General features: G+C 38.0%; 1 protein-coding gene across 2 annotated transcripts in view; it reads left to right on the forward strand.

The window, feature by feature from the left end:
• Positions 1–3,218: 3,218 nt before the first annotated feature.
• Positions 3,219–23,783, forward strand: part of GABRG3 (gamma-aminobutyric acid type A receptor subunit gamma3) — a 734,373-nt gene continuing 713,808 nt past the window's right edge. For both annotated transcript variants that reach the window (XM_042988303.1, XM_042988304.1), the window contains exons 1-2: positions 3,219–3,349; positions 8,478–8,626. In XM_042988303.1, the coding sequence (XP_042844237.1) occupies positions 3,297–3,349; positions 8,478–8,626 (202 nt within the window). In that variant the 5' untranslated portion in view covers positions 3,219–3,296. The remainder of the gene's footprint in view (positions 3,350–8,477; positions 8,627–23,783) is intronic.

Raw genomic sequence — 23,783 nt, forward strand, 5'->3', positions numbered from 1 at the left:
AATATCAGAAGATCTCAAATTGCATTCATTCATAATAATAATACATTGAATATATTCAAGAAAGAAATAGGATAAACAACACAGGGATGTAAAAAGAGCATCACATTTTCTTTTCCACTGGTTGAGTTGTAAAAACTTAACAGGATATTTATCATGATACTGATAATTAAAAAAAAAAAACACAACTATTGGTCTGTTTTTATTTTTATTTTTTTAAATTTTTTTAACATTTATTATTTTTTTTTGAGACAGAGAGAGACAGAGCGTGAACAGGGGAGGGGTAGAGAGAGAGGGAGACACAGAATCTGAAACAGGCTCCAGGCCCTGAGCTGTCAGCACAGAGCCCGACGCGGGGCTCGAACTCACAGACCATGAGATCATGACCTGAGCCGAAGTTGGACGCTTAACTGACTGAGCCACCCAGGCGCCCCTGGTCTGTTTTTATTATAAACAATTTGTAAGCATTTTACTTAATCTCAAGTAATAAAGAATAGAGGGGCGCCTGGGTGGCTCAGTCGGTTGAGCGTCCGACTTCGGCTCAGGTCATGATCTCACAGCTTGTAGGTTTGAGCCCCGCGTCGGGCTCTGTGCTGACTGCTCAGAGCCTGGAGCCTGTTTCAGATTCTGTGTCTCCCTCTCTCTCTGACCCTCCCCCGTTCATGCTCTGTCTCTCTCTGTCTCAAAAATAAATAAACGTTAAAAAAAAATTTTTTTTTTAAATAAAGAATAGAGCAAGGACTCTAAAACTTAGTTCAAAGAAGCAAACAACAATTGTGTGCTGAGCTCCTACTCATCTGAGAGGCAGCATGACATAGTGATTAAGACTGGGACATTGGAGGGGCACCTGGGTGGCTCAGTTGATTGAGCATCTGACTTTTGATTTTGGCCCAGGCCATTATCCCAGGGTCATGGGATCAAGGCCTGTGTCAGTCTGTGTGCTGAGCATGCAGCCTGCTTGAGAGTCTCTCTCTCTCTCTCTCTCTCTCTCTCTCTCTCTCTGCCCCTCTCCCCTGCTCACGCTCTTCCTCTTTCTAAACACACACACACACACACACACACACAAAACAAACCTTTAAACAGATTCTCTTTCTCTCTCCCTCTGCCCCTCTCCCTATCTTGCATTCTCTTTTTAATCAGTCAATCAATTGATCAGTCAATCAATAAATGACTGAGACATTGGAGCTGACTCTCTGGGATTTAACTTCCAGTTCTCAATCTGTGTGATCTTAAGGAAGTGACTTAACTTCTCTGTACTTTTCCCTCCATCTTTGAAATAGGAATAATGCAGTGAGAGTTAAAAATGAGTTCATCTACATAAAGTCTTCACATCAGCCCTGGACCCCTATTATGTTATTAAGGTCTGTTGATTACTTTGACTTGTGTTTCTTATTGCTGTGTTAAAAATTGAGGGCCAGAATTGTTTCTTTACTTGCAGTTTTTCTCACAGCACACAAACTATGTGAACATTTGACATATTTCTATAAGCAATTAACAAATGGTAAGTGGTTATCTAACTGATTTTTAAAGTGTTCAGATGTGTGATAGAGAAAATTAGAGATTAGGGCAGGGTATGATAAAGGCTCACAATCCCCCGAAGCTGAAAGATGTTCTGGAGGTGGAGGGATACAGGAATATTGGGTGTCTTCTTAGAAAATAAGACCTGAATAGGGTCTGTGCATTTAAGTAGGAGAGATGTGGCAGGCAGAGGAAGATGTCAGAAGGAGCCCTGAGAAGGAGTGAGCTGGAGTGAGCTCAAGGCCACACAGAGACAGGGAGATGGCAATGCCAAGGCAGCTACAGCTCCATTGTTAAAATCACCAATGCTGCCATCACCAACAACTGCACTCCATGCCATTGTATGACCACGTTCATATTGATGAACTGAAAATAGAGGAGAAAACACCAACGTTCAATTATTCTTCTATATATTTTATGAACAAAAGTATTTGACAATATTAATGAAACAGTTATCATACTCTTTCATAATTCTATAAGTAGTAATTCAAATATGAAATACTTTGTAAGAGCTATTTTTGGCAGTACAAAAGCAAACTTCTTAGTGGATTTATTCTAGGCTACGGTAACATTGTAAAGATTGTAATACATGGCGAAAGACTAGCTTTTGGCGTGATTATTACAAATGAGAACATAAATGCAATTTTCTGTCTTTGGGTGGTGAAAATACACTGAATGAAGTGCTCTTCATGGTTCAATAAAACAGGACGACTTTTACTTTTTGACTTAGGGTGAGTCTTTCTCCTACATTTAATTGTGTGTGTGTGTGTGTGTGTGTGTGTGTGTGTGTGTGTTCCCCCACCTGTTTATTGTATGTGTTAGGATGGTCCGTATTGGGAATGCTTTTTTCTAAATATCCCTAAGAAGCCACTTTTTTCACACAGATCTTAGTAGTGCATAGGAGCTCAGTAGACCTAGCAGGGCATGTGCATGGAAAGGGCGCCTTCAGCAAACCGTTTGCTATGGCTACCTAGCTGAAGACACGCGGGGAAGAACAGACAACAGTCGGTCAGGGAGCGCGGGAGAACCACCGCGTTTGCTGAGAAGACAGAAGGAACGTACTGCGTCGGACTCCGGGGCTCACTCTTAACCTTGAGATGCCAATCCCTGGGATTCTTCTAAAGGCTTCCTATGGGATCCCCAAGCCTCCCCTCCCCCGCTGAGCCCCGCCCCCTCCCCGGCCTCAAACTCTGAGTCCATTCAAACCTTGCTTTCTTCGCCGCACGCGTTGCCAGGCGTGTAATAGGGGAAACTCCTCCCCGCCGGGGCCGCCTCGCAGGCGCTGCCAGAGGAGCGGCCGCCTTGCTGCCCCCACCTCCGAACGTGCGGCGGCCGCACACCGAGCGCAGAGCCCACCGCCTGTGCACCCGCGCGCAGCTCGCGGCAGAGGGGGCAGCGCCGCGCGGGGCTGCGGGGCGGCGGGATTAGGGACTGCTCGAGCCCACCCGCTCCCGCCACCAGGCTGTGCTGACCCGGCGCCCAGGCGGCTGGAGGCGGCAGGCGCGCGGCGGGCAGCGGGCGGGGGCGGCGCGCCGCGGTGGCAGGGTGCCCCGCGTGCACCCCGCATAGCTGGGCGCAGACCCGCGGGCCGTCGGGGGCGCGGCGGCCCGCCCGAGCCCACACCTGTCCGGCCGCGGTGGCTGGGAGCCCGAGTGGCGCCGCAGTCAGTGGCATCAGAGGCAGCGAGGGAGGGAAGAGCCCGCGGAGGCGAGGCCCGCGCTCCGGAGGAAGCCGCGCCTGGCTGGAGGCCCCAGACCCTGCTCCCCGAGCTCCACCGCACCATGGCCCCGAAGCTGCTCCTCCTCCTCTGCCTGTTCTCGGGTTTGCACGCCCGGTAAGTGGCGCCCGGGCCCTGCAGCCCTGGAGGCTCCGAGCGGGACGGGGAAGGCGGCGGGGGGCGCTGTCTGCCGGCCAGGAGTCCCGGTGCGTCCCGCCGTCGGCTGGGCTGCGGCATAGCCCCGCTGGGGCCGGCCCGGGGGGGACGGAGTCCGCCTGCATCTCACCTGTCCCAGTCTCCCCTTTGACAGGGCTATCTGCCTCTCCAGGCTGGGCGGCTGCAGCCTTCTCTGCAACCAGGAATGTGGGGACTCTGAGATTAATGGGGCTCTTCTCTTGAAGCTTTTCGCATATGGTGGTTTTAAGGGGTTTTGAAAATCACTATCATAAATGACCGGCGGTGTGTACCTCCCATTTACCCCTCTGTACAAGTGTTCCAGGGGTTCATACAAACACATTGACTGACGTTCTGTATAATTTCCATCACTCTGAAATTTCCCAGGACTAAGAAGTCATGATTTCCTAGCTGCCTAGTTTAGATCACACTGGCAAAGAGCATCCAGGCTGGAGGCAGGCAGAAGAGGATTGGAGCAAGGGAAAGAACCCTTCTTCTCAGAAATTATTCTCCTCTCCAGGTTCTGCAAACACACACTATACACATGCACCCCTTCTAGATGAGCCAGTTTTCACATACACAGACATACACACTTACTCCCATAAAGCATGTTGATACTTGATAATAAGGCTTTTCTTGGCAACTGTAAGACATTATCTTACCATAAATACCCATAACCTGCATCCTAGAATAGCAACCAAATAATGGGAGCTTAGAGACCTCCAGGAAAGGATGAAGATGGCTCATGAGGGTGGAAGGATGATGGGACCAGAGGGGTTAAACCCTGTTGCTGTAAATATAACAGGATATTCTGGGTTTGGTTTCTTTAGTTCTGTCTCCTAGACTAGATCTCTGGCCCAGACTTTGGAAATCAGAGCAGCTCCATGCCTCTCCCCCTATCCCCATCCCAAGAATCTTGGGACACCCACTTCCCCTAAACACTCTTGTTTTGACACCTCTTTATTTTCTGTATCTGGAAGCTAGAGAACTAGAGAGCCTTCCTATGGGCAGTAAGCGCTGCAGGTGTCAGTAGACAATGACAGGCTTACATTTTCATTCATGTGAGGAAGGAAGGAAGGAGGTACATTAACAAATCTTAAAAGACATAGTAGGAGCCCCAGTCTCGCTCCCCACCTTTGGCAGGGGTGTTTGGCTCTGAAGAAGAAAGCCCTGGCCATCCCCTCCATACCATTATCCCCACTAAGAGGTGAAAGTGTGAAAGGCAGATAGTGTGCCAGAGACTGTCAACTGGTGGCTCACAGGCAGCTCTCTCCACCAGGCATAGTACTCATTGGGCCTTTCAACTCCAGTTTCTTCCCGTCTAAGGAGAGAACTGGGGAAGGAAATGGAAGCCCACTTTCTGAAATTGATTCTGCCTGGATGTATCTCTGTCTAGAGCCAGAGAGACCAGCAGCAGATAGCACCAGGCATAATGTAGAATTCTGAAGTATATAATCCAGATTTGAAGTCATATCCACATGATCTTTTCTGTTGCCACAAACTGGATGAAGTGACCTATATTTCAGAGTTATATCATTAATTACAGATACTTTAGATTTATAGATACTTAATATGCTAAAAGGAAAACTGCTCATTGTCCTCATTAGTTTATGTGCTCAGGAAGTAGGAAGATGTCTTAGTATCTAACATGAAGCAGTCAGGTTTCTAGGGAATTCCCAAATACGTGTCCAATTTCTTGGGATTCTTCATACTTAAATTTCACCAAGGCACATGTAATGATTTTAATATGTTCTCTATCTTGGTTCATTCCCTGGACTTCAAAATAGAAGTTGTATATCAGTTGCAAGAAAATCCAAATTTTAAACTAATTATATTGCTATATGCCTCTCCTTTGAAAGTGTCTTCATTCTTTGAATGGGTTTTACAGACATGTAAAATAATCTGATGACCAGTGTCATCTTTCATAACTGTTATTAATGCTGAGAGGGTTCTTGTTTGCAGTCTGGAATGCCCTTCTGGTGTTCAAAATCCCTGGAAAATGTTCTAACAGTGTGCTCTGTGGTGATGGCTTGGCAACTCCATGGATAGAAAAGCACCCTGTTCAGACCCCCCATGGATGTGCTTATTATGCATTAGAACACACTAAGTCATGCCTGGAGCTTGGTGATACCTTGCAGACACTTAACTGATTTCTGAGGTTCAGGAGCTCCTTTTAATATTTAAAAACACTTCAGACTTTGTCCTTCTAGTCAAAGAGAAGGTGTAAGATGTGAAAATAACATCTAAAAATGACGATACATTGCTGGTTTGTTTTTAAGAAAAAGCTAATTGCAGTTATAGTATTTAGGATCCAAAATCCTGATAACAGAACACTCGTAAAGATTATATATAACCCACTTAGAAAAGCAGATCATTTGTGTTTTATTTACATTCTAGTGGGTCCTCTGAGATGAGATTTGGTTTTCATCAAAGGGAAGATTTTCCTGTGGGGCTGGTGGTCTGACATCAGCACTGTGAGGCTTTTATTTCATTCTCTGAAGTCCTGCAGCAAACTGACGGAAGATCAGAATTGGGAAAAGCTCAGTGTCAGTCTCTAAGGAGACAAGGGGATCTCTGCCCACTCTTTGCAACTGTGTACCCCAGCCCAGCCATCAAGCTGTAGGTCCTGGTTGACCTCCTAAAGGGGTGGGAGAGGATGCTGCTGCTTTTCCTTCCTCCTCTCTCCCACTCTCACCTGCCTTGGCCTCTAAGGAAGACGCTTATGCAATTTCAGGAAAACCCTCTCCTCACCACTAGAGGGAGAATTAGGCTCATTATAATACCTGCATTTGAAGTAGTTAAAAGAATTTTTCAGAAACGAAGGCTGTGTATATATAGAGAACTGATGAAGAGTTAATGTTCTCAATCTATGTACATATGACCATTGGGGCAATAAAAAGTAGCAGAGCACAAAAAGCATAGTCTGGTCTGTGGAGTGAGCTGTCTTTGGGGGTGGGGGAGGGGATTTAGGGAGATGGGTAAGAGAGAAAGGGATGGGAGGCAAAGAGAAGAGAGAAGAGAGAGAAAGAGGCAGAGAGACAACAGAGGGATAGAGGAAAGGACTGTGGCTGAGTTGGAACATGTCTTGAGAATGTTATATGTGATTCTGCCAAGGTGATCTGTCCCTCTGTCCCCAGTCTCCCAAATGGTTTTGCTGTGGAATGAATTGCCAGGTCCTGTGGGCAATGATTGCTTCTAGCTAACCAAGTCCTACAGAGCCTGCTTCAGCCTCTCTTTTTTTTTTTTTTCCCAACATGATATTCCTGACAATATTTCTGATAAAATATTCTACAGTGACATTTTAAATTCTATATTGTTATTTGTAAAAGTTCAGTTTTACAAATAATGAAATGCAACATGTCACTTCTTGAATGTGTCCCAAATTTTTTAAGTTCTTATTGATGGTGAATGTTAAGTGCAAATAAAAACTCACAGCAATTTATAGTTTCTATGGATGATTTATTTTAACCTTCTAGCCGATACATATTCAAGAAATATAATTACAGTTTAAGATAAGCCTAGGAAAAACTTCAGTGAAATCAATCTGCCAGACATATACCATGTACTCATTTTCAAAATCTTATATAAATGTGTATAGTCATCTGAGACTAGACTATGTGACACTGCCCTAATCTAGGTTAAGGCTAGTTAACACTCATAAAAAGACTATAATGTATATAATATATGACATATATGTATGATTACATATTGCATAAAATTATATAAACTATTATACTATAGATATAATTATGTGGTTATAATATAACATTATATATATGATTATGAGGATTTAAACAAAGTAGAGATCATAAATTTTTGAAAATTTACTCCCTTCATTTCTTTCATGTTCATTGTAGATAATTTAGACAATTCCAAAATTTAACTTAAAGAAACTTGTGTCCCAGAGCACAGTTGCCCTGGGATAATGTTAACATTTTGACTTCTCTCTGGGAAGCTAAACAGAAATGAGCTGATACCAAGTCAGGACAAATAAACCTCAATACAATTTTCTATTCCATATTTTGTTCTCTTTGGTGAAAAGTCACTAAGGCATTTATGTTGACAGAGTATAAGCAAAATTGTTTGTTGTTTTACAGGCTTTTTTTTGCCCTAGTAAGTGCAGTCCACCTGGAAATGCTGCTTTGATGCAGAAGGAGACTCTCCTCTTTTCAAGCCCAAAAGGCTGTGCTGTTGAGGTGGCCTCACTCAGCTAAGAAAACTAACTTGTCATTTTGATGCCTCTCCATTCAAGTACTCCTGTCAGTGTGTATCATCCAGGAGAGGTAGCTGTCATGTTGCACAAGACAAGCTCAAAGGTGCTCAAACATTCATTTTGATCCATTTATTGAGGGGCCAAATGATTAAGACATATTAGAAATATTTTAATTTTTAATGTCTGTATTAGCCTGCTCTGTAAGAAATGAATCAGTTTGTGTTGGAGGAGGCATGTCAAATTGCCAGAAGTTATTCACCAAACACCATCTCTGTTCCCTGTCACCACACATTAGTGCTGGCCAAACAGACCACCTGATAATGTGCCCATGTCTACCTTGACCGAAGGTTCCAGTCTCCTTAAGAAGAACAGAATTCAGACTCAACTATTTTTCAGTGAGTGTGATTCTGCAAAACCTATTCTCACCTTCAACTAAAATGAGGTCTTGGCAGTAGGGGGTGGAAACAGCATGATAAAGTCACCATCTGACAAACATCTGGAAGATTTGTGTTTTGACCTTCAGAGGTTTTCAAGGTGGATCCAAGCAAGGGTGATTGCTGCTTGGCTGACCTTCTGGCATGGATTTACTTATCAGTCTATAGTTTAATGTACACAAGGAATAATTTTGTGACATTTAATGAAAACATCATGACATGTTAAGAGCAGTGGCATTCCTCCAATTGGATTCTTTCTAAAATGTGTTTTGTTTTGTTTTCATTTTAGATGTAACCCATTGATTGGGCTGTGAGTATTGGGGACTTTCTACTTATGTCAATGGTGCTTGAGTGGGCCAAGCTTAAGACACTTCCTGGAGCTATTGCTACAACTTATACTTCACACTTTGTGCCATAATTACAGGTCCAGGAAGGTGGAAGAGGATGAATATGAAGATTCATCATCAAACCAAAAGTGGGTCTTGGCTCCAAAGTCCCAAGACACTGATGTGACTCTTATCCTCAACAAGTTGCTAAGAGAATATGATAAAAAGCTGAGGCCAGATATTGGAAGTGAGTGTTGATGTTTGTTATTCCAATAGAAAATATACCGTGATGATATATTCTTTAAGTTTTTACTTTAAATAATGATAAATTCAAAGGAAATTGCAAAGATAGTGCAGAGTCGCATAATTTATGACTGTAGTATCATGTCAATATGAAGAGATTGACACAGTTACAATGTGTGTGCATGGTTTCATGTTGTCTTATCATATGTAGATTTGTGGAAGGACCACTGCAATCAACATACTGAACTGTTTTGTCATCATAAAGATCCCACTCCTGCTGCTCCTGTAGTCATACCTACCTCTCTCCTCCAAAATTCCTAACCCCCGTCAGCCACTATTTGTTATTTCTGTATTTTTGTCATTTTTAGAATGTCACATTCATGCAGTCATTCAGTATGTGACCTTCTGAGATTGGCTTTTTTTCCCTCAGCAAAGTGATTTGGAGATCCATTCAAGTTGTTGTGTGTATTCATAGTAGTGTGTTCTTTCTTATTACTACATAAGTATCCATGGCAGCAATGTACCACAGTTTGTTTATCCACTCACCTCTTGAGGAACATTTTTGTTGTTTCCAGTTTTTGTCCATTACAAATAAAATGACTGTGTGTATTTGTTTACAGGTTTCTGTGTAGAAATAAGATTTTATTCTATGGGGTGAATGCCCAGGAGTATGATTGCTAAGCCATACGATAAATGTCTGTTTAGTTTTTTTTTAAGAAACTGTCAAACTTTTTTTCCAAAGTGTCTGTACCATTTTCTGTTCCCACCAGCAATGTATGAGAGATTTAGTTTCTCTGTCTTCACCAACAATGTCACTATTTTTATTTTAGCTGCTCTAATAGATATAAATCTACTAGATTGATGCCTAATTGTGTTTTGATTAGTATTTTCCTGATGGTTAGTGATATTGAGTTCCCTTTATGTGTATATTTGCCAGCATTATGTCCTCTTCATTGAAATGTCTCTTCATATTGGTTGCCCTTTAAAAATTATTTTATTTTATTTTATTTTTATTTTATTTATCTTATTTTATCTTATTTTATTTTTTCTGTTCCATTATTGAGTTCTTCATATAATCTAGGTGTGATTCCTTTGCGAGATATAGTTTGCAGATGTTTTTCTCAATATGTACCTTGTCTTTTCATCTTCTTAATAAGATCTGCCACAGAGGAAAATTTTTTAATATTGATGAAGTTCAGTTTATTGATTTTTAATCTTTTATGGAACATGCTTTTGAAGTAATGTCTAAGAACTCTTCATGAAGCCCCTGTTCCTCAAGATTTTCTCCTTTGTTTTTTTTCTAAAAGTTTTATAAATTTATGTTTTACATTTAATTCATTATCTGTCTTTATATAAAATCAGGGTGTGAGGTTTAGAGCTAAGTTCCCTTCACCATTTTTTTTTTTTGGTATGGATATCTAGTTCCTCTATCACCATTTGTTAAAAAGACTGTCTTTTCTCTGTTGAATTGCATTTACACATTTGCCAAAATCAACTAGTGTAGGCTATTTCTGGGTTCTCTATTTTGTTATTTTCATCTTTGTGTCTATCACTGTGTCAATACCCACAGTCCTGATTACTATAGTTATATAGTAAGTCTTAAAATTGGGCAGATTAGTTCAGCCTCTTTATTCCTCTTTTTAAAAATTATGTTGACTCTTATAAGCCATTTGTTTCCCATATGAATTTTAGAATTATCTTGTCTATATCTAGAAAAACCTTTAAGTCTCTGTATTAGTTTTGGAAAAATGCTGTCATTACTATGTTGAGTATTCAGACCCACAAATGTGATATGTTTTTCCATTTTAGATCTTCCTAACTTTTTTACATCTAGTGTTTTACAGTTTTTAGTATACAAGTCCTGAATATATTTTGTTATATTTTCCCCTTAAATATTTCATGTTTTTGGAGTGATTACAAATGGTACTGTTTTTACAATTTTCTTTTTCCCTGTGTCATTGCTAGATATACAGAAATATAGTTATTATTTATATGTTGATTTTGTGTTCTCTGACTTGCTGAAACTCACTTACTAGTTTTAGGAAGTTTTGTGTGTTCATTTTTTGATAGGTTCCTTGGGATTTTCTCTGTACACCATCATGTCATCTGAAAGCTTTATGTCTTGCTTTCCAATCTGTATGTCTTTTATTTTATTTTATAGCCTTATTTCACTGGCTAGAACTTCCAACACTCTGTTGAAGAGCAATAGTGTGAGGGGACACCTTGCTTTGTTCCAGATCTTAGAGGAAAGGCATTCAGTCTTTTATTATTAAATGTAATGTTACCTAGAGTTATTTCGTATATGTTCTTTATCAAACTGAGAGAGTTCCCTCTATTTCTAGTTTTCTGAAAGTTTTTTTTTTCTTTTTATCATGAATAATGTTGAATTTTGCCAAATTATATTTATATATATGAGACACTTAATATGGTGGATTAGGTTGAGTGATTTTCAAATATTGAATCAGTCTTGCAACCCTAGAATAAGCCCCACATGGTAATGTGTTTGATAACACTCTTTTTAAAAACATCTGTTTATATATTGCTAAATTCTATGTGCCAATATTTTGTTAAGAATGTTTGCATCTCTATTCATGAGGAACATTGGTCTGTAGTTCTTTTTCCTTTTTTTTTTTTCTTGACAGTCTTTGGTTTTGGTATCAGGTAGCACTAGCTTCATCTGTTTTCTGGAAAAGATTGTGTAAAAATTTGTGGTAACTACTCATTTAAATATTTGGTAGAATTCTCCAGTGATACTCTCTGGGTCAGGAGATTACTTTTCTGGGATTTTTGTCATTACAAATTAATTTCCTTAATAGTTATAAGTCTCTTCAACTTATATTAGGTAAGTTATGATGGTTTGTGCTTTTCAAGGAATTGGTCCATTTCCTTTAAGATGCTAATTTATGTGTGTAGAATAGTTTCTGATATTCCTTTATAAACCTTTTAATATCTTTAGGGACTATAATATATCCTTTGCTTCATTTCTGATAACAGTAATTTGTGTCATCTTTATTTCTTCTTTGTCATCTTGCTAGAGATATGATTGACCTTTTCTTATTTATTTATTTATTATTTATTTATTTATTTATTTATTTATTTATTTATTTTAAATGTAATTTATTAGAATCTCCTTTTTGTTTCATTGTTTTTCTCTATTGTTTTTCTGTTTTCAATTTCATTAAGCTTTGCTTTTATTTTTATTATTTGTTTTTTCTGCTTTCTTTGAGTTTAGTTTGCTCTTCTTCTGTTTTGATGTAGCACTTAGTTTCTTGACATGAGACTCTTCTTTTCTAATCTAAGCAAGGGTACTTTAAATTACCCTCACTGCACTAGTTTAGCTGTATCTCACAGATTTTGGTATGTTAGACTTTCATTGTTTATTAAGTTCAATGTGTTTCTTTCTCTTGAGTTTTTTTCCCCCCTTAACTCATAGACTATTTGGAAGTGTGTTTTTAGTTTCCAAGTGTTTGGAAGTTTTCCTGTTACCTCTTACTTATTTCTAGTTTGATTCCATTGTGACCAGAGAATATACTCTATATGAGTTACATTATTTTGATTTTGTTAATGTTTGATGTATGACCAGAATATGGTCTATTTTGGTGAATGTTCCATAGGCACTTGAAAAGAATGTGCATTTTGCTGTTGCTGAATGGATTGGATCCTGTTGTTTGGTGGTATTGTTGAGTTCTGCTATATCTTTGCTGATTTTCTGTCCAGGTTTTCTATCAATTGTTTTGATAGATTAATGATAGGTTGATTTTAAAAGTGGATTCTGATCCAAGACCAAGACAAAAGTGGTGTGTTTGGCCAGGAGAGGAATGCATACAGTTGTTGGTACAGGCCTGTACCATATTCTTGGTGATGATCAGAGAACATGGGGATTGTGGCAGGCACATTTTTCATAGGATGAACCAAAACTGTAGCTTATTTATTCTTCTCCGTGGGGCTGAGTTTCATTTAGAGTCCAGCAGCTTGCTAGCTTCCATACTACCCCAGCTGCTTTGTTCCTCTGGCTTTCCAAGTTTGAGGCTCAGGTGTCCAATTTATCAGTAGCAGGACATAGAATTACACTGGTTTCAGTAGGCATAGAACATCAAAACCTTTGTGATGTAGTGTGCAGAGAGTTTGGAGGTACATACCCAGTGCATTATTGGAGCATTCATGTCATCTTTGCGTGTTTCTGTTGCCTCTTCTATACAATGAAAGAAGGGCACCAAATTACTCATAAACTTCCTTGCAGCTTTAAGACATTTATTCAGTGAGCAGTACATCTAAATTACCATTGCACAAGGTTCATAAATTCAATTGTCACCACATTTTCCCCTTAAATGAAGGGTCTATGCAATGTGAAGAGTGCAGTAATTCTGCATTAATATGGAAAGAGAAGATTGAGATAATGGTGCTAATTTCCTCATTAGTTGTCAGACACTGTGGTTGGCCCTAGAGCAAAGATAAATAAGACTTGTTCCTTGCTGTTCTGGGTAAGTATAATCCTATAATCTTGTGTTACAGTATAGCACTACACCTTCAATCTATGGTATTATTCAACACCACATTTGTCTTCTGAAGTGGAAAATTGGACATGGGTAGAAAGTGGGTGAGTTCAGCTTCCAACCCAGATCTCTGACTATAGCTAGATCACCTAGCCACATTACTAGTTGTAGAAAATGCCAGGCAATCCTATTAAAAAACAGAGAATCCCTTCTATACACACACACACACACACAAACACACACACACACACACACACACACACACACACACCCCAAAACACTCAGAAGGGGATATATTAAGGCAAAAGGCAAGCACTATTCACAATTCTGGAGATTTTATTTTTCCATTATGTACATAAGGAATTTTGAATTTTCCAAGTGAAACAGCATAATGCACATAAAGGAAGAATACTTTTTAGATGGCAACTCTTCTAAAGCCTCATGTCATCAGAAGGGCTCTGTGGTTTTTGAGTGAAAGATTTTGAACTGTAAGCCAGGATACACATATTTTGGTCTATGACTTTAAAGTTCCACCATGCACATTGTCATGATCCTTGGGGCAGCAGAATGACCTAATGAAAGTCTGAAGGATCACTGGTGCATTATAGGATCTTCTTCCTGCTGCATTTAAACAATATCTGAATGGCTAATTCCTGTAACTCACTGATGCTCAATCAGAATAACTGCCCAAGATCAGCTCTCCTGGTCAAAGATACTGAATTATACATGATTTTCTTTCAGGATTTAGAAGGGCTTTGTTTTAAAGGACAATTTCCCATGAAAATCTGAATTTATTTTCTTTTCTCACTACTTTTTTCACATGTAGCCCATTTTATGTGCTATAACCCTGATGCCTCTTCATCAGGATACAGTCAACTTGTATTTCATAACATAGTGCTATACATGGATTTATTATTAGTTTACTGTAATTACCAATTTATCTGCTCACCTCTCTATCACTCTCCCTCCCTCTCCCAGTCAGTCCCTATTTACTGTGCTTTCACTCTGCACCAAGCCCTGGACCATGGACAGGTGGGGAGCAACATAGATGCTTGTTTTTTTCTAAAGAGGATGGAAGGGGGTAGGGTCCCCAAAGAAAAGCACTTTAGGAGTTGATATTGCGAATCCCACATTGGAGTAAGGCAAGCCTGTTTAAGGCACTCTTTAGCTTAAATTCATTCAAACTCCACTTGATTCTAGGATAAAATCAAGCCCCTAGAATGAAATTAAGAGGTAAGCCACTATCTGGCCCTTACCTACTTCCACTTTCACTTCCTCAAACTCCACATCTCACATGTTATACCTTTTGGGGACATCAACCCTCCTGCTTTCCTTATCTGGATACTTGATTTTTCTATTCTTTCATTCCAGGTGTGATTATATTAACACCCTTCTCCCACTTACACACTAAGCTTTTTGCTAACTTTCTTCAAGCCTAGATATTAGCTCCTACAAGAACCCCTTTTCATGGTCTGCCCCCTCTTACCTCCCAGCCAGAGTGGAACAAGTGTCTTCCTTGAATTTAAGTATCAGTTCCTCATCTGTACAATAGAAATAGCACATATTGAAGGACTGTCTTGAGGATGATGTCATGTGTTGCAGCCATGAAACTGCTTCTGCAACACTTTTGTGTACTTTCCATAGTTCTGCAGCTGAGAATTGATCTTCTTTCCCCCCACCCCAGGACACAGTTCGCAGTTCCTAACTATAGATGCAGTAGTTTACGTTGGCATCTCCCAATATACATAGTCTAACTGCGTCCTCAGGAAATAAATAAAATGGCTCATCACTGTTATTGTCAACAATAAATAGATGGAATCGAACAGACTCATTTATGTTGCATAGAAGTAACATATCCACATGGAATCTTCTACTTAGTTTTCATAATACAAATTGTGATCATTATGTTTTAAAAATACTCACTATTTTTCCAGCTATTCTCTCTCCTCAACTAACTTCTAAATTATGAATGTATCTGTTTTAGTTCTCCATCTTTAACTATCCATCATTCTAAGTAATACTTCTGCTGTGTCCTTTACTAGTTCAGGGTTATTTAGGGTATCATTTATCTCAGGAACAGATCTTGTCATGTGAGCTCGAAAAGGCTGGAGGAGGATAAACCTTCTAATAAGAGAATGGTGAAAAGGAAAGGAAATGAACCTGAGTGAATTTCTCTCCCTTCAGGATTTCAAGAAATTTGAACCACTCTCCTGAAAATAGAGTATTACAGAATACAAATTCCCTGTCCATATTCTGGACTGTCTATACCAAGTAAAATCAGTATTGGGAAAAATAAAAGGTTATTTGTTGGCTTTTAAAGGTGAATGAACACCGAATACAGGCACAATGCATAGAAATGACTCATGGACTCATTTAATCTAAGCAGAACATCTGAATAATCTTTCTTGGCTATGTCCATGATAAGAAGGATTAATTTTCTATCCCTCTTCTTCAGGTATTTGCATATCTGGACTTCTTTTCCAGGCTTTTCCAAAGTTTATTTTCCCAGTTTAGTTAAAACTGCTTCTAAATGAGGAATGATGAGCATCCGGTATGAGAAGAAGCTGGTTGCATGAGTGAGAAGGTGATCTCTGCCACTGCTGTAACTTGGTGGCAGAAGACAAAGGAATCCTAACCTCCTCCTCAGTGGGGAATGCTCCACTGGCTAAAATGTCCTGAGCTTCTTTTCTTCACACCTCCCAGAAGTGGACATGGTAGCTCCACACTGATTCAGGATTACTGAAGTGACCTAGAGAATACCCTGCTGAGTGCTATAGGAGGAGCTCCTACCCATTCCAGGGTCATGTTGCTGGATGACGAAAGGGAAAGAGACAATACTAACAAAAGGGAAAGAGACAATACTAAGTATGGGAATATGACCCCAGATAAGTTAGGAGTTAGTTTTGTTGTGGATAATGCATGTTAAGCAACTAAGAGACATAATAAGTGGGCTTTGAAGTATAATTTTTAAAGCATGTCTTATTGTGTTGCTCTTTGATAGCTTTCAGTGAAAAATTATGGGCATGATTGAGTAACCAAAGAACTATAAAAAGAATGCTTAAAGACTTTTGGTCACAGATGTGATGTATCGGAGAGAAGCCTGGAATAGCCACTGGAAAGGCAGAGAAAACCCTCATGTCTTTCTGAGCTGTTTCCTGATGTGTGTAAATGTGACAACTCCTACCATGTCCTTCCATAGGGTTTTGAGAGTTCAAGTTAGATCACAGAATTTGAGAGAATTTTGAAATGTGTGAAGGGCTGTACAAAGAATCAAATGTATTATTAAAATATGATTTATAATGGATATATACAATTGTCCCTCATCCTGATGGTTTTTATATTTTAAGAAAGAATAAGAGACATAAGGTTTTAATCCAAAGAAATGAAGTTCAAGTGTTGAAGTGTCGGTGCTTGTATGTTAGAGGAAAAGAGTTGAAGGTAAGGTGTGCTATATTTGGGGTCTCTAATGCATAGCTGACTAACTGCCTCAGCTGGGCACTGATTTTCAGATGACCTTTCTAACAATCTTTTCCTTTCTTAATGAACATCGGAGGGCTGTTTCAAGTGTATATTTAGGTCAGCTTAGTTAGTCTTCACCTAAAAACCACAGCCTACTACACAGATGAGTAAGTAGTCATTTTTCAACAATTACTGTATATCCAGAAAACAATTCAAGTGTATTCACTCCATTCGCAGAACAGATGTAGGAGGAGAGGAAACAGACATTCTTAATTGCTGTCCTTGAAGTAAAAGCTATTACTGTAGACTTAGTTAACTGATTCTCTCATAAAGCTAATTCAAATGCATAAGGGGGTGGAGAACAAATTTTGTGGAGAAATTATACCTGTCATCTCTTTGGGAGACTAAGTAGGCATCCAGCAGACACTGGGTTAAGACCCATCACCTCAGCTCAACACATGGTGGTAGGTGACCCTTCCTCACATAATCCCCACATAATGCCCACATTTTGGGCAGTGATCCTTTGCACACACATACCTTAGACTTAGGATTTTATCATGGCATTGTTTTACCTAAGGCATAATTCTTTGTAAGGCAAGCCTGTATTAGAGCATATGCATGCAGTTCAGTTCATTAAAAAGACTTTTTTTTTCACCAGGCTCTATTTTTGCTTGTAGGAAACATATAATGAGATTTCAGTGTATAAGTATTTTTTTATATGTAATTTGGTAAATAACTGAGATCACATGTCCCTAGGAATAATCTAATGACTGGACTTGATTTGAATATGCAATTCCATTTATAGAATAACAAATGATCTGTTTCTTATGTTTATTCATTACTACTGCAGGAATTGAGCAAAATAGCTTCATGTGGCTTAGAGAGGGTTTGAGTAAGAAAAGAGCTGGACTCAAATAATGGGTTCTTCCACCAGTTGCCAGCAGATTCACTGAGAGAAAGGAACAACTTCACCACTTATAGATTTCCATCTCTAAATGGGATAATTAAAACTAAATCTAAGTCCTGTTGTAAGAATTATAGATTATAACACCTGGCTCATAGAGAGAGAATGGAAAGTGTCACATGCCTTCTGTCTGCTGTGTTCCCAGACCCACACACCATCTTGGCTGCTATTCAGCCTGGTTTATGAGTAGTGGAATAGAACTCTCAGCTCCAGTGGCATAAAAGCTCTGTCTTAGACTGAGATTTTTTTTTAGCTGTCAGCATTTCATCAGTATGTAATTAACATCCTGATCCAAAATATCTTACAGATCCTTTTATAAAGTATTACTGTGCCCATACTGATTAGGTTGTTATCCTACTAATTCACATTTGAGGGACAAATGCAGATGTCAAAATTATAGTTTCATAGAATATCATGGCTTGAAGGGATTCTAGAGGAAATCTGTATAACAGTTCACAAGTCTGGCTTTATATCAGAATTATCTGAGAATTATCAGAATTATCAGAATTTATATTCAGAATTATCATAATAATTCTGATATAAAACTCTTTAAATCAGAAGAGCTGGGAAGCTCTTTAAAATACAGAGATCAGGGCCCAACCCCAAGACCTACTAAATTGGAATATTATTTTTCTGTTTTTTAGTTCACTGATTTCCACTTGGATCTGTACTGTTATCATTCTTCTACTTGCTTTAAATTTAATTTGCTTTTTTTTTTAGTTTCTTAAAGTAGAAGATGAAGTCACTGATTTGACATCTCATCTAATTTTAGTGTTTAGTGCTATAAATTTTCTCCCAAGTAATACTATAGTGGCATCCCACAAATTTCAATGTTTTGATTTCATTTACATTCAGTAAATTTATATATATGCATATATAAATGTAAATGGCCTAAAGAATCCCATTAGAATGTAGAGATCATTAGATTGAATTTTAGAAAAGCAAAACACACCTATATGGTGCCTACTGACAAATATAGGTTACATGTAAAAGAATGGATAGACCTATTCCATACTAACACTATGCAAAAGAATGCTGCAGTATCTATTTTAACATCAAAGTAGATTCCACAAAAAGAATGCTGCCAGGAAAAAATTTTTTTTTCTAGTGATGATCTGGTCAATTAATCAAAAGGACATAAAAATCCTAAATGGTTTTACCCCTAATATCACTGTTCCAACATCCATAATTTAAACACTGATAGAACTGTAAAGAGAAATGGGCAGATATACAGTTATTATCAGAGATTTCAATACCCCATGCTCAATATTTAGTAAAACTAGGCTTAAAAAATCAGTAAGTAATAAATAAGTTATGAGGCTGAAAAGTACAACACAGGGAATATAGTCAATAACATAGTCAATATATATATAATTTCCTTTTTGATTTCTTCTTTCACCCATGCATGGTGTTCATTTCAATGTGTGGTATTCATTTTCCAAATATTTAAGATTTTTCCAGTTACCTTTCTGTTACTGATTTCTAATTAAAATCCACTGTGGTCAATGAACATACTTGTATGACCTGAATCCTTTTAAATTTACTGAGACTTGTTTCATGACCCAGAATGTGATCTATGTTGGTGTGCACTTGGAAAAGAATGTGTATTCTGCTATTATGAGGTGGAGTCTTCTGTAAATTCATTTAGGTGAAGTTGGTGCTTATTTTTATAAAGATCTACTTGCTGATGTACTTATTTTTTGTTATTGATGCATAGTTTTTTTTAAGTTTATTTATTTATTGTGAGAGAGAGAGAGCAAGAGAGAGAGAGCATGGGCGTGCATGAGTGGGGCAGGGGCAGAGAAGAATCCCAAGCAGGCTCCATTCTGTCAGTGTGGAGCCCAATGTAGGGCTTGAACCCAGGAACGTGAGATCATGACCTGAGCTGAAACCAAGAGTCGGATGCTTAACCAACTGAGCCACCCAGGCACCCCTGATATTGAAGTATAGTTAACATACAATGTTATATTAGTTTCATGTGTGATTCAACTATTCTATACATTATGCAGTGCTCACCACAATAAGTGTAGTTACCATCTGTCACCATACAACATTACAGTATTATTGACTATATTCCCTGTGCTATACTTTTCATCCTCACTACTTATTTATTGCTTACTGATTTTTAAACCTATTTTATTAAATATTGAGGGTGGGGTATTGAAATTTTTGGTAATAACTGTGTATCTGCCCATTTCTCTTTATAGTTCTATCAATGCTTAAATTATGGATGTTGGAACAGTGATATTAGGGGTAAAACCATTTAGGATTTTTATGTCCTTTTGATTAATTGACCACATCATCACTAGAAAAAGAATATTTTTGTACCTGGAAGTAGTCTTTTTGTGAAATCTACTTTGTCTGATGTTAAAATAGATACTGCAGCTTTCTTTTGCGTAGTATTAGTATGGTATAGGTCTATCCATTCTTTTACTTGTAACCTATATTTGTCATTAGGTTTGAAGTATACTTCTTGTAGGCACCATATAGGTTTGTTTTGCTTTTCTAAAATTCAATATAATAATTTCTACATCCTAATTAGAGTCTTTAAACCATTTACATTTAATGCAATTATTGTGTTTAGATTTAAATCTGTCATATTTTTATTGATTTTCTTTAGATTCTCTTTGCTGTTTCTTTTCCCCTCTTTTTATGATTCTATTTTATTTCCTTTGTTTTCTTATTATCTATAACCCTTTATTTTGCTATTTTAGTGGTTTTATGAAAGGTTTGTAGTATAATCTTTAACTTATCACAGTGTACCGCCAGGCGATTTTATACCAGTTTACACATAGTATAAAAACATTGCAATAGTATATTTCTATCCATTTCCTCCCAGACTTTATGGTTGTGTGGTTATTCATTTACTTAAACACATACATGTTTATAAACCTTATAGTGCATTGTTATTGTTTGTTCAAATAGATGATTATCTCTAAAAGACATTAAATTATAAGATTTTTTAAATATATATATTCACTCATGTCATTCCCATTCTGGTGCTTTTTCTTCCTCTGTATAGGTAAATATTTCTGTCTTTTATAATTTTCCTTCTACTTAATGGACCTCCCCTAACTTTTCTCTGAGTATGAGTCTTTTATTATGAGTTCTTTCAGCATTTGTAAGCCTGAAGAAGTTTTAGTTTACTTTGTTTTAAAATATCTTTATTTAGGGGCACCTGGGTGGCTCAGTCGGTTAAGCGGCCGACTTCGGCTCAGGTCATGATCTCACGGTCCGTGAGTTCGAGCCCCGCGTGGGGCTCTGTGCTGACAGCTCAGAGCCTGGAGCCTGTTTCAGATTCTGTATCTCCCTCTCTCTCTGACCCTCCCCCGTTCATTCTCTGTCTCTCTCTGTCTCAAAAATAAACGTTAAAAAAATGTTTAAAAAATCTTTATTTAGATATAACTCATATACTATACAATTTATCCAAAGTATACAATTCCATGGTTTTTAGGTGTTCACAAAGCTTTGCAGCCATAAGTTAGTTTGAGAACATATTCATTATCCCTCCCAAAAGACACGTATCCATTAGCAGTCACTGTTCATTATTACCTTCCCACTTTAAACTGTAGGCAACTACTAATCTCATTGACAACTCTTTAGATTTGCCAATTCTAGAGGTTGCATATAAATGGAATCATAGAAATATGTGCACCTTTGTGATTGGCTTCTATTACTTAGCCCAATTTTTAAAGTTCATTTATATGATAGCAGGGATCAATATTTAATTTTTTTGATGAATAAGATTCTATTGTATGGCTATAATGTGTTCATCCCTTCATCCATTAATAATAACAAAATTCATTAAAGCATTAAGATTGTTTTCACTTTGGGTTAGTTTGAATAATGTTGCTATGCATATGTGTGTATTTTGTGCAGATAGGTATTTTCATTTCTTTTCTTTATATTTTTTAAAGTTTATTAATTTTGAGAGAGATAGAGAGAGAGCACAAACCGGTAGGGTCAGAGAGAAGGAAAACAGAATCCCAAGCAGGCTCTGCATCATCAGTGCATAACCCAATGTGGGGTTTGAATTCACAAACCACAAAATCATGACCTGAGATCAAGAGTCGGTCACCCAGGCACCTCTATTTTCAACTGACTGTGCCACCCAGGCACCCCTATTTTCATTTCTTATAGGTATACATGTAGAAGTGGAATTTCTGGGTGATTTCTTTTTTTACCCATTGTTTGTTTAGAAATGTATTACTTATTTTCCACATATTTGTGAATTTTCCAAATTTGTTATTTATTTCTAATATAATTCCATTACAGTTGAAGAGCACATTTTTTATGATTTCAATCCTTTTACATCTGTCAAGGCTTGTTTTACAGCCTACCATATGCTTTGTCCTATATAATGTTCTATCTGCAATAGAAAAATACAAATTCTGCTGTTGTTTAATAGAGTGTTCTATGTAGAAGTCTATTAAGTCTTGTGATTTTGTAGTGTTGGTCAAATTCTTTATTTCCCTGTCAATTGCTTTCTACTTGTTCTATCTATTATTGTAAGTAGAAAATAGAAGTAAAGTGTGATATGTGGCATTATCTGTTACTTCTTTTAATTATGTTATTTTTGTTCTTTATGTAATTGGGCTGCATTAATACTTCCAGTATTTACCAAAATAATGACTCTTTATAACTATGAAATATTTCTCTTTATTTCTAGTAGGATTTTTTTGAGACAGAGAGAGACAGAGAGAGGCGGGGCAGGAGGGAGAGGGAGAGGCAGGGCAGAGGGAGAGGGAGAGGGAGAATCTTAAGCAGTGTCCATGCCTGGTTCAGAGCCTGATGCAGGGCTCGATCCTATGACCCTGAGATCATGGCCTAAGCTGAAATCAAGAGGAAGATACTTAACTGACTGAGCTACCCAGAGGCCCCTGTTGTAGCCTTTTTAAATTTAAAGTGTATTTTATCTAATATTACTATAGCTATTTCATTTTCTTACAGTTGTTGTTTGCATCATACATCCTTTTCCATCATGTTGATTTCAAACTATTTGTATCTTTGACTCTAGAATATGTCTCCTGAACAGAACCCAGTATTACATCTTGTTTTTATATTCTTTTGGACTGTATTGTTTACTCATTTTACTTTTTTTTAACGTTTATTTATTTTTGAGACAGAGAGAGACAGAGCATGAATGGGGGAGGGTCAGAGAGAGAGGGAGACACAGAATCTGAAACAGGCTCCAGGCTCTGAGTGGTCAGCACAGAGCCCGACACGGGGCTCTAACTCATGGACCGCAAGATCATGACCTGAGCCGAAGTCAGCTGCTTAACCGACTGAGCCACCCAGGTGCCCTGTACTCATTTTACTTTTAAGGATATTATTGATATGATTAGATTTATATCTGACATTTTGCTTTTTGTTTTCTATGTCTCAAGTTTGTTTGTTGTTTATTTTCTCTGGCTTTCTTTACTAATTTCTTTTATATTAAATGGATATTTCCTGGTATAACAGTTTAGTTTCTTTAATGACTTAAACAGTTTTTAAGAGCACTTTCAGGTTTACAACAAAGTTGAGAGGAAAGTACAGAGATTTTCCTTATACCCCTTATTCCCATACTTGCATAACTTCACTCATTATCAGCATCACCACAAGAATTATATACTTTTTGAAGTATAAGCCTAGATACATCATGGTCACACAGAGTCATAGTTTATCTTAGGGTTCACTCAGTGTTATACACATTCTGTCAGTTTGGACAAATGTATATTGACATGAATCCATTAGTATAATATCATACAGCCTATTTTCATGGCCTTAAAAAATCCTCTGTGCTCTATCTATTCCTCTTCCTCACCAACCCTGACAACCACTGATCTTTTTACTATGTCCATAGTTTTACCTTTCCAGAATGTCATATACTTGGAATTATACAGTATGTAACTTTTTCAAATTGGTTTCTTTTACTGGTAATAAGGATTTAAGGTTTCTTCATGTCTGTTTATAGCTTGATAGCTTATTTCTATTTTTGTAATGAATAATATTTATCTGGATGTACCACAGTTTATCCATTAACCTACTGGTGGACATCTTAGTTGCTTTGAAGATTTGGAAATTATTAATAAACCTGCTATAAATCTCCCTGTGCAGGTTTTTATATGGACTAATGATTTTTAATTATATATATGTAGCTATTTTATTAGTATTTGCGAGCCTATTACAACATACATCTTATCAAAATCTTTTCTACTCCAAACAATATCTACCTTAGATCATACTAATTAACACAAATTAAC

Source organism: Panthera tigris, chromosome B3, assembly GCF_018350195.1.
Source record: "Panthera tigris isolate Pti1 chromosome B3, P.tigris_Pti1_mat1.1, whole genome shotgun sequence".
In the NCBI taxonomy this organism is placed as follows: domain Eukaryota; kingdom Metazoa; phylum Chordata; class Mammalia; order Carnivora; family Felidae; genus Panthera; species Panthera tigris.